Source organism: Dipodomys merriami, unplaced genomic scaffold (assembly GCF_024711535.1).
Source record: "Dipodomys merriami isolate MVZ:Mamm:240054 unplaced genomic scaffold, mDipMer1.0.p SCAF_8, whole genome shotgun sequence".
Taxonomy (NCBI): Eukaryota; Metazoa; Chordata; class Mammalia; order Rodentia; family Heteromyidae; genus Dipodomys; species Dipodomys merriami.
In genome coordinates, this window is record NW_027206401.1 from 14,412,322 (window position 1) to 14,424,045 (window position 11,724).

At 38.5% G+C, this 11,724-nt stretch overlaps 1 protein-coding gene across 2 annotated transcripts in view; it reads left to right on the plus strand.

Moving 5' to 3' along the window:
* Positions 1 to 255: 255 nt before the first annotated feature.
* Shprh (SNF2 histone linker PHD RING helicase) overlaps positions 256 to 11,724 on the plus strand; it is a 55,109-nt gene continuing 43,640 nt past the window's right edge. For both annotated transcript variants that reach the window (XM_070010688.1, XM_070010689.1), the window contains exons 1-3: positions 256 to 390; positions 6,857 to 7,516; positions 9,823 to 9,952. In XM_070010688.1, the coding sequence (XP_069866789.1) occupies positions 6,887 to 7,516; positions 9,823 to 9,952 (760 nt within the window). In that variant the 5' untranslated portion in view covers positions 256 to 390; positions 6,857 to 6,886. The remainder of the gene's footprint in view (positions 391 to 6,856; positions 7,517 to 9,822; positions 9,953 to 11,724) is intronic.

Genomic DNA, 11,724 nt, shown 5'->3' on the forward strand with positions numbered 1-11,724 from the left:
GCGTAGGAGGTCACGCCCATAGACTTGTTTAGTGTCCCGCCTCCTCCAGAGTTTCAGCCAATCCCGTCTTTGCTAGTATGGGGCGTGAGAAGCCCAGCTATCGCGAGATTCCGAAGGTAGTCTAGGCTGGGCTTCCGCCGAAAGGACATGCGCCCAGGCGCCTCGTGAAGCCCTCACGGAGGAGATGGGTGGGGCTACCTTACGTGCGCGTTCACGGTGACCCCACGCTCAGGCGCGCACCCGGACGCTGGGCGCTGTGGTTTCTGGACACCCCGGGAAACCCAGCGCAACCTGCCCCGGGCGCGCGTGCCCACCTCAGACGGACGTTCGGACGGCGGCAAGTTCCTGCTCAGGCTTTGCAGGGGTTTAAGAGAGACTCGAACCCGCCAGGTAGGCGTTTGGGTGATGGGGAGGTCGGAGGTCAAAGGTTGGGGAAAGGAAGATGTCTCTGGCCTCCCCAAGACCCCGGCGGGGGGACTTGACTCTTCCGGGAGCCCAGGAGACCCAAGTATGACAGCGAGTTCCCCGGACAGGCTCCCCAGCTCGGCCGTGCGGGCCTCTGGGGTGCCGCGGCCCTCCGGGGAGCAGGCGTGCGTGGGGCGGGGTGGGGGGGCGTCGGCCGTGGGAGGGAAGGCCGAGGACCCCCCTCCCCGCACGCACCCCGTCCGCGGGGCCTGCGGGGCCTGCGGAGACGCCAGTGCGGCCCTCGGGGAGGCGGGCCTGTGTGCCCGGCCCGGCTCCGACTCCTGGGATTGTTCTGGAATTGTTGCGGGGAGACCCCCCCCTTCCCCCCGGTTCCTGGTGCACGGGATGAGAAGCAGTGTGAAAAGGTGGAGACTTCTACGTTCGTCCCCGGGAAGTCGCTGTTACCTTATGGTCAGATGAATTACGTGCGCATTCAGACCCACCCTGCCTGGTTATGTGAGTGCATCTTGATTCTGCGGTCATTGCTAGGTTCATGGATGTGAAGACGTGCTTTTATCCGAGGATTAACGCTCCCTCCACCGCTGCAGATGATAATCATGTTTACCAAATGACAGCCACTAAGCTTGTGCCCTTTTTTTTTAATCAAGAGGCTTGACATTAGCAAGTAGGATTTCTAAATGTTTGATGTTTTACTACTTGTACTTAAATATGCTTGAGGCTTACACTGAACAAAAAGAACATAATTTTAAAGTCATAACTGCTATTTTTAATCTTCCCAGTAGGCGATAGCAGGAATGATGATACTCTCTGGAATAGAAAGTATCTTAATATCTGTTCTGTCATCAGAAAGACTGGTTTATGATCCCTAACACTGCACTCCTAGAGCAATCGTGCATGATTATGTCTGTACTTATAACCCACACTTCCTGTTACTTTGAAAGACCCAGTTAAGGGATAGCTAAAAATAAAATAGTTAACTTCTAGAGAATGCTGTTTTGTCCAGCCCAAAAGAACTGTACATGGCTAGAAAGATTTGGGGGAAACAGTAAACAGTCTACTGTTTCAAGTTTATATAATCTATTTTGAAGTTCAGAAAAGAAAACACTTCACTTTGCTGGAGTTGTCTCTGTAGGAAGGTCATTATGAGTCTTTCAGTCCCTGGTAATGACCAGACTTGCTTAGATGTGCAGATGTGTACTCCTGGTTCTGGCATTAGGTTGTCATTCAGGACTTGTAGATCTTTTCATAAAGAGACAATAATTTAGGATATGTCCATCAGCTTTTCATCATTATGGCAAAATGCTTAAGGAAAACCATTTAAAAGGAGGTAAAGTTTATTTGGATCATGATTTTAGAGGTTTCGGTTTGTAGTTGCCTGGCTTCACTGTTTTTGGGGATTGTGTTAAGGCAGAACATTATAGTTCCAGAGCATGTCACAGAGGATGCTGCTCTCCTCATGGCATCTAGGAAACAAAACTATAGATAATGAACAAGGTGTGTCCTTTCAGGGCCTGACACCAATGACTTGTTTCTTCCAGTTAGTTCCTAAATGTTAACGTTCCCATCACCTTTCAATAATACCATTACATTTTTAATTGGTGAAATCAGGGGCCTCATAATTCAGTCACCTACTAAGAGCTTTACCTCTGAACAGCAGCTTTCAGCACATGAGTTTTGATGGGACCATTCAGCTCCAAAGTGTAGCAGGAAAAAAAGCTGAATTTTAATAGATATTCATGTGTTGTGTTCTTTTAATAGCTTCACATTTCATATTTACTTTTCTAGCAATCTGTAATCATTTTCTGTTGAAGATAGAATTTGTTCAGATTTTTTTCTGCGTTCTGAGTCAGCCATAGTAAAGGATATTTTCCTATTTTTTAGTCTAATAGAATGTGGGTAAAAGACTTCCACAAAAAGAAATGTGAGTAAAAAGCATTCTTAAGTTGAGAGGAGATAGGGAGTTAGAGATCTTTGTTTCACCTTGTTTTGTATCTCATTTATTTACATCATGCCACTGACCTGACTTCGGGAGTACAATACTAAATAGGGTACTATTCCTCCTATAGTATTCTCATTCAGCTTTCAGACTGTCCTGAGTTAACAGCTGTAGCAGTTGGGATCAAGGTGGAAATAGTCCTTAAATGAACTGACTGGTGTGTCATGGAAGATTTTTTCAATGAAGATTGGGAAACATGACTGGCAGACATGTGAAAAGGCACTTCACAGCAAAGAGCCTTCTGTATTGAAATGCGGGACAGTGGAAGTATGGTCTATGTAGAAAACTTCACATAGTATCATTTCATCCAAACAATGAAATACTAAAGGAGAAAGAAATAGTACCATCAAAGGGATTCATAGATACAAAAACATGGGGGTTATGTTGTATCAATTGCCAAGGTTTGAGAGGTTATTCCTGGGTCAAGATCCCTTAGAGAAAGAGGCAACCAGATTTTTTTTTTTCTGCTCAATTGAAAAGTGGACAAAGAGAAAGCCCTGATAGAAATCTTAGTATTTACTTTTGTCTAACATACTCCTATTGACGCTCTAATACAGGAATTGAGGTGGAAAGCAAGCATCAGAAAAGACGTGCAAATTGTAGAGGCATACACAATTTAAAAGACACTGTGTAGGTTTTACTAAGCATAAAGAGTGGAAGGAATGTGTACTAGTGTCTGTTAAATTTTTATACCCAGAAATGTGGTATTTATTACTTGGACTCACATTTCATTGGCTGGAACTGTACTAAAGCAGTATTCCACACTGGGGAAGAAAAACAGATTTTTAGTAGGAAACTGATTTTCTGCAATAAGGTTTCTGCAATTTGGCATTGTGTTGGAATATTTTGGGAAGCCTGAAAAGTAATTGATATATTGCTAGTCCACTCCAGACATTCTGATTTAATTTGCTAGGGGTGACCTAGACATTGGGATTTTTGAATGTTCTCCTAATGTGCAGGTAAGTTTAGGAAGTATCAATCAATGGTACAGCCTGCCACATTGAAGTTTGGTTATTGTATAGAGTATTGTTGGGATGATAATGATTATAATTGCCACTTAATTGCTGTTGAACTTTAGTTATTAATTTCTGACCACAGTCCTGCTGTCATCCCCATTTGAGAGATGAGAAGACTGACAGAGATGAGGTCAATAACTACTTCAGTGCCAGATAGACTCTTAAGATTTTGGAGCCCACATTATCTCTGACAAGCCATGTTGCTTTGCACATGTCAGATTATGGCTTTTCCAGTTTTCAGTTATTGTTGGTGTAGTAAATTTTGTAATTGGCACATTTCCTTTCCACCAAGCCTTAACTTGTATTTACACTCTACTATGTGCAGTATTCTCAGTTTAAAAAGAAAGTGTGGCCTATTTCCCTATCTCTGTGCTTCTATTTTACTTGTTTCTTTCAAGGAACTTAGTGATTTTAATGTACCAAGAACTTTGAAAAGAACTTGTGTGATTGGATTTGAACTCTTAATTCCTCAACCATTGCCATAAGAGCATATCCAGGATACATTTTTCATTCCTAGGCAAAAGAAATAAGAGTAAGCAGAGCTACCATAGAGTCTACGTCAGCCATCTCTGAGGAGTCTTCAGACCTATGAGAAAAAAAAGTTTGTTGTCTGAAAGCATTTAGCTTTGATGAAGCCTGTTACACAGCATGTTTGTGGCAGTAATTAACAAATATGCTGATGTAAACTAACTTTTTAAAGTTCCAGCAAAGTGCCTCACTTCCAGTATTTGAACATGTGCTCTGAGAAAAACTGGATAAAGATGAACACTTAATAGAGGCTTTCTATATTTAATTTCTCCAAGATAAGATAGTTAAAAAGTAGTAAACCTGCTGGGTGCTGGTGGCTCATTCCTGTAATCCTAGCTACATAGGAGGCTGAGATCTGAGGATCTTGGTTCAAAGCCAAACTGGGCAGGAAAGTCCATAAGACTCCTATCTCCAGTTAACTGTCAAAAAGCCAGAAGTAAAGCAGTAGCACAAGTGGTAGAAAGCTAGCCTTTAGCAAAAAGCTTGGGAATTCAAAAAGCCTGAATTCAAGCCCCAGGACCAGGTTCCCTCTCCCTCCCCCAAATAGTAATGAGCCCTTGACTTAGGGAGTGGAATTCTCATGATTGACTTAGACCTGCATGCTTGAAGTACATTTTGCTATTTTCGAAATGGTCTAGACTTACTCACCAGCAGCTACGTGTGTCCTCTAGTCACATGGTAATAGGCACTTGAAGTGGGACTAGTGAGACGGTGGAGCTGAGTTTTTAGTAATATCTAATTTTATTTATCTGAAGTTAAATGTCCTCATGCAGCTTGTGACTACCTTATTGGATTTGGTTTGACCAGTAGTAGAAATTACTTCCTTTTAGGTCCTCCTTTTAGGTCTAGTCTACTATTTTCTAAGTTCTGTCTCCAAGGAAGGGAGAGAGGTTTTAGTTAGGTAAGTTATTAGGCTATTCAGATTTTCTATTTCTTAGACCAGTGTTGTTTAGAAATTCTCTATTTTAATCTAGATTTTTCAACTTTATGAGAATATCACTTATATATTCTCTTAAGCCCTTCTTGCATCTAGTCTTTGTCTAATTAAATCAACTGTATTAAGATATAACATATTTAATAGAACATATATAAGTTATATTTAAAATAAGTTATATTTAATAGAATTCAGCAATCTTAAATGTACTTGGATGAGTTTTGACAGTGTATAGTGTGCAGTTACACAAGCACCATGCATAGACATTCTTGTAATCCCAAATCTCTACTGCCAGTCACCTCTTTGCACTTATTGGCCTCTTTTACAAATCTACATTCTGTCACTGGATTTTTCCCTTTTTCAGAATTGCATGGAAATGGAATCTTATGGTATATGTTCTTTCATATCTAGCGTCCTTCACTTCCATAATGCTTAAAAATTCACCTGTTTCCTTGTATGAATCAAGTTTGTATCTCTTTAATAGTATTTCATTGGATGCATATGCCACAATATGTTTGTCTCCTCAACAGTTGAAGATATTTATTAGAAACTGACACATTTTCTAAAGTGACTGTCTATGAAAGCAAGTTTGAGTGTTCCGATCCAGATGCTATACACCCTCAATGTTTAAAATTTTAACTATTAATGTGTATGTGTATAATGGCATTTTGTAATTTGTGGGTTGATCTTTTCATTGTTATGACTGATGAGGGTAGTCTCATGTGTATATTTGCCACTCAGATCAATTTTGATAAAAATGTATTCATAATTTTTGCCCAATTTTAAAATAAGGTTATCTGTCTTACTGAAAGCTTTTGTTAAAAGTTCTTTATATATTCTGTAAACAAATCCTTTATTAGATAATTTGTTTTGCTAATATTATCCATCTGTGGCTTTCCTTCTTATATCTATAACAGTATTGTATCTGAGAAGTCAAAAGTATTTCATTTTTGTAACGTTTCATTTCTCATTTTCTTATTCTCTAGTACCCTAGTTTTGTATCTTGTTGTACAATTTTACATTCCCTCTTCTAATCCAAAAGTCACTTAAATTTTGACTCTCTATTTTCTTTTAGAATTTAGATTTTTATATTTTACAATTTATTTTGAAGGCTTTGTTGTTGTTGTTGTTGTTGTTGTTGTTGGTGGTGGTGGTGGTGGTGGTGGTGGTGGTGGTGGTGGTGGTGGTGGTGGTGTGTGTGCACGTGCTGGTCCTGGAACTTGAACTCAGGGCCTGGGCTCTGTCCCTGAGTTTTTGCTCAAGGCTAATACTTTATCACTTGAACCACAGCTTCACTTCTGGCTTTTTGGTGGTCAGTTGGAGATTAGAATCTCACAGACTTTCCTGCCCAGGCTGGCTTTGAACCTTGGTCTTCAGATCTCAGCCTCTTGAATAGGTAGGATTACAGATGTGAGCCACTGGCACCTGACTCTCAAAGTAATTCTTACCCATGTTAAGAAGTAAAAGTCAAGATTTCACTTTTTGTATATGGGTATCCATTTATTGAAAAGGGTCTATGTAGTTTTTCCTGCCTTGGAAGTTCTTTCAAAAGTCAGTTGACTAGGTCTGTGATGTAGCTAAGTGGTAAACACTTGTCTGATGCAGAGGCCTGCTGGGCTTCATTCTCCAACATGGAAAGAAAGTCAATTGGCTGGACACAACCTTTCTCCATTAGTCCATAAGTCTGTCATTGCACTGTTGCCACATAGTTTTGTTTATTGTTGACAGTAGTCACATAAGTCTTAGAATTGTATAATCCATTCATCTTTTTTTCTGAAACTGTTATGAGTCTTCTAAATCATGGGCATTTTCAGCATAAATTTCAGAACTAGCTTGTCAGTTTCTAAAAAAAAAAATACTTTTTTTTTCTGCTGTATCTCTTCTGTAAGCATGCTTACATACTAAAACTTTCTCTTGCTCTCAGTGCCCACTATCAAATACCCATTTGTCTTCTAGCATTACATTTACCAAGTAAGAAAGGTGAAGATGAGCAGCCGACGGAAACGTGCTCCTCCTGTGAAGGTAGATGAAGAGAGGCAGCAACAGCTTCGTTGGAACATGCTTGAGGACCGAAGGAATGAACCACTCACTGACGATGAGCAGCCTTGCCTAGCTGCTGACTCCTCTCCTGCCCTGAGCATCAGCCTAGATGACAGTCCCTTGGAAGAAACAGCTCACAGAGAGAAGAGGAGATGTTCAGAGGTGGTGAGCTCAGTATCAACTAAGAAAGAAGAAATTGTTGATACTGTTTCCTCCTTGTCTGTAAAATTGAATATTGTAATTTCTCCTTATCACTGCGATAATTCTTGGAAGGCCCTTTTGGGAGAATTAACTCTTCAGCTTCTTCCTGGACACAGTTTAATGGAAAATTTTTCCCAAAGGAGTTTCACATTGATGAGTTCTGAGTCAGTCAATCAATTCCTGATCTATGTTCATTCAGAATGTGAAGATGTAGAGAAGCAAGAAAAGGAACTTAAAGAATCAATCAATTTTTGTGACAAGGGAATTCCAGTGGAATCATCCTTTAGTGGTGAGATGTTAGAAGATTTGGGATGGCTGCAAAAGAAGAGAAGAATAAAACTTTACCAAACACCGGAAGGAAATCACATGATCAAGGTAGTTAATTTCTGTGGTGACTTAGGGTTCTTCACTAGCAGTTCATTTTGAAAGTAGTTGAGAAGGAAAATCTGAAAACCTATCAGTAAGCCTCTCCTCATTAAGCTAAAAGTACACTTTATTTGGGGCTTTCAAGACTAAAAACTGTGTATTATAGCTAGGCTTCCTTTCTGTCTCTACTCTCCATGACTTGTTTCGGTCTTTATCATCTCTTCCTCTTATTGTGAGTCATTTGTCCTTTTCTATTTATCCTTTTCAAATTCCTTAGCTATTCTGTTCCAGAAATGATACAATATGAACGCAACTCTTTTCTCCCCCAGAGAACTAATGGAATCTTTCTAATCTGACATACTAGCCCCTCCTTTGATGAATTCTGGAAACTCCTTTTGTTACTCCATGTTATGTCCCAGGAAGTCTACATTAATTTATCTTCTGCACATATCCTGCTGTCTTTCTGCTTCTTTGCATTTGCTCTCACAGTTCTCTCTGCTTGGACACCTCTCCTCCTTTCCCATACTGCCTCCTGGCCATTCTTTAACATTCTGTTCAGAGATTATTTGTTCCATGGAGACATTTTACTAAACCCGCTGGCTCAGGTATGCATCCTTACCAGAATACCTAACGAATATTTTTATTTTTGTTTTGGTCACTTAAGAGTACATTTATAGCTGGGCACCTGTGGATTACACCTGTAATCCTAGCTACCCAGGAGTCTGAAATCTGAGGATCATTGTTCAAAGCCAGCCCAGGCAGGAAAGTCTGTGAGACTCTTATCTTCAATTAACCACTAGTAAACCAGAAGTGATGCTGTGGCTCTCAGTGGTAGAGCACTTGCCTTGAGCTAAAGTTCTCAGGGATAGTGCCCAGGTCCAGAGTTCAACCCCTACAACCAACAAAAAAAAGAAAAAAGAATACATTTACATTTCAGATGTTTCTCCCTTTTAAACCGCAAACAATACTGCCTCTTTAGAGGAGTGCTGTAGCCAAAAGATTTTTAGTAAATGAATAGATAGATTTGTAATTTTTTTTTAGGTTCTGCCATTTACTACCTACCAGCCATGTTGCAAATCTTGTGTTAAACTTTGTTTAAATTATTTAAATGCTCTAATTTCAGCTTTTTTTCTACCATGTCAAATTGTAATACCTGTTCTTTTCTTATAGAATTGTATTTTAAAATGAAATAGTGTAATAGATGTACTTTGTAGTGAGATTAATATATCTTCATGCTAACCTTACAAGAATACAGAATTTAAAACATCAGATAATCTTTGTTTCTTGCTAGTTTTAAAGAGAGTTACTCAATAAGCTTATAGTTTCAGAACTGACCAGAGCAAACGAGAAAAGTTAGAGACATTAGATTGCCATTAATTTTTCCTAGACAGTGATACTATAACCAAGTAATGCCCTATATTTATTGAGTGTAAGTGCCAAAATTGTGACTTGGTGACACAGAGTTGCAAGAATCCATAGCTTATGTATATGTTGTCACCTCCTTTGAAAACCCAGGATTTCTATAAATATTTATTGTCACTGTACTAATCTATCTCCAGCTAAACACAAGACAAATACTAATAATTAAATGCAATATTTGTCACAGATTCCTGTGTGTGCTGGTAGGTTCTAGTTTTTTTACTGAAAGAGTAGAGAATCTCAGTGATTTGGGAATCAGACTCAGAATAGTGTGGAGAGATGAAAAAAATTTAACACTGTCCACCACTAAAAACTTCTACAGTTATATAGGTTCTCTCATATGCACTGCTTTCTATTTTGTAAGGTAGCATTTGAGTCTAAATAAATGTTTTATTTTGCAAGTTTTTTTAGCTCCTAAAAATGACTGCCAGTATTCAAATTAGGTATTTCAACTGCTTAATTTCATATGCATTGTTTCACTTGTTCAGGTACTTAATAAAATTCTCTCTATGTTAGTATTTGTCTACTCATAAGGGTTCTAAAACCTAATTAGGCATAAGAATCCTGTATGTGCATTAACATCCTTCCAGGAAATCTGCATTTTAACAGGCTTCTCTGATTAGTCTGATATTTGTCAGGTTTAGAAATTATTGATTAGGTATGGAAAATTGGATGTTTGGTTCTAGTTAGGGATGTATTTTTCCCAATAATTTCAATGATACTTCACATATAGTAAACACATGCATTTTCAGATGTTTATTACTGAAAGTGAAATTATGTGGCAAAGACATTGTGTATACCTTTAAAAAACAATCTTTCCAAAAGACATTTTTCTTATGTCCTCATAAATAATGGTATATCCCAATTGAAACTGTTGTTATGTTGATTCCTTGTAGATTGGAATTTACATCATGGAAGCTGGTCTAGCAAAATTAGATTTTTTCAGTGATGCAAATTCACGAATGAAAAAGTTCAATCAACTCATGAAAAGAGTGATGGAAAAGTTATATCATTTTATTATCCCAGGTAATTTTTAAGGTAAACTTTAAAATTGTTATTTGGACTTGTGAGTGTTCTTTTAACTCTTACAGCATAAGTGGAAAAAAAACAGGTAATTAAAATGATAAATTTAAAAGACATCAGTCAAAAAAAAAAAATAAAAAAAATAAAAGACATCAGTCACCTTATGAAAAAAATTTTACTTGTCTAAATATTATTATTTTATTTCCTTATTTTATTTGCTTAGTTTGTAGTGAACATTCAAGAAATATCATCAGAGAAAATATATCAGTTAAAAGGCAGTCAAGCCAGGCACCAGTGTAATCGTAGCTACTCAGGAAGTTGAGATGGAATTGAGCTCTTTGATTTTTTTTTAAATTTTTGTCGGGGTGTAGGGCTTGAACTTGGCCTTGGCACTGTCCCTAAGCTGTTTTTGCTCAAGGCTAGTGCTCTACCACTTTAAACACAGTACCACATCTTGTTTTCTGGTGGTTAAATGGAGGTAAGAATCTCATAGACATTCCTACCTGGGTTGGGTCTCAAGACTCTTGAGTGACTAGGATTGTTAAGCATGAGCCACCAGTACTGGAGTTCTTTTCTTTTGTTTTGTTTTGTTGTTGTTTTTTTTTTAAAAAAAACTCCTATGTAAAATTTCCTCAGTCAGGTCCAGGTCCTTGTCTGGCCTTTGTTCCATCCATCCTTTCCAGTCTGACAAATGGCCTTCAAAGCCTGGTTTCTATAAAGATCAAATGGCTCTATGTCTTGGCAAGACTTTGCATCCTTGGTTAGACCTTTTAGAATTCTCAGCCACTGGTGTCCAAAGGAGTATGGATGGCTTGGTACGGCCAGCAAAACTACTGGGAAAACAGTTCAAATTCTCTTCTAGCTGAGAGTTATTTCAGGTTCAGTCTATACAAAATATTTTGGAAGTCAGTTTCTAAGCATGGTTGTTGACATTTTTTGCACATTATTATTTCATATTACTACTAAAAAATTATTTTGTATGTTAGAACAGTAGGAAAACCTTGAGCTTCAGAATGAAGAATGAATGTTCTCAAATACATGCAGAGTTGTTTTTTTTTTAAGTTTTAATGCAAGTTCCATCATTCTGTCTTTTAAAAAACAATTCAGAAAGGGTTAGGAACATGGCTTAAGTGGTAGACAAATGCTTAGCAAGCTGAGGCCTGATGAAGCCTTGATGCTAAGCAATAATAATAATAATAATAACAAAATAAGATGAATACTGAATTTGAATTTTAAAAACATGATTTCTAAGAAAACTTTAAAATGTTAACACTAAATTGCCTGTTATAATGGTATGAAATAATAAAGTATATAATTATACATTAATTGTGTGATTTTGAAAATCACTTATGGCATCTTGTAATAGAAAGATTTGGGAACTTTTTGGTGTAATCCCTTAGTTCTAGAATGTATTGGGTTTGTTGTATTAAACTCTTTGAAAGCAGTTCAGAAATGGCTCACTTCTTCCCTTTGAGAGTGATGTTTTTAACAAAGAATCAGCTTAAGCAGATTATAGATAGGAGATTTTTAATATTCTTACAAAATAGTTAAAGGACTGTTTCTTTTTTTTTTGGGGGGGGGGGTCCGGTCGTGGGGCCTGAGCTCTGGGCCTGGGCGCTGTCCCTCAGCTCTTCAGGTCAAGGCTAGCGCTCTACCACTTGAGCCACAGTGCCACTTCCGGCTTTTTTTCTTTTTGCTTATGTGGTGCTGAGGAATCGAACCCAGGACCTCATGCATGCAAGGCAAGCGCTCTACCACTGAGCCACCTTCCCAGC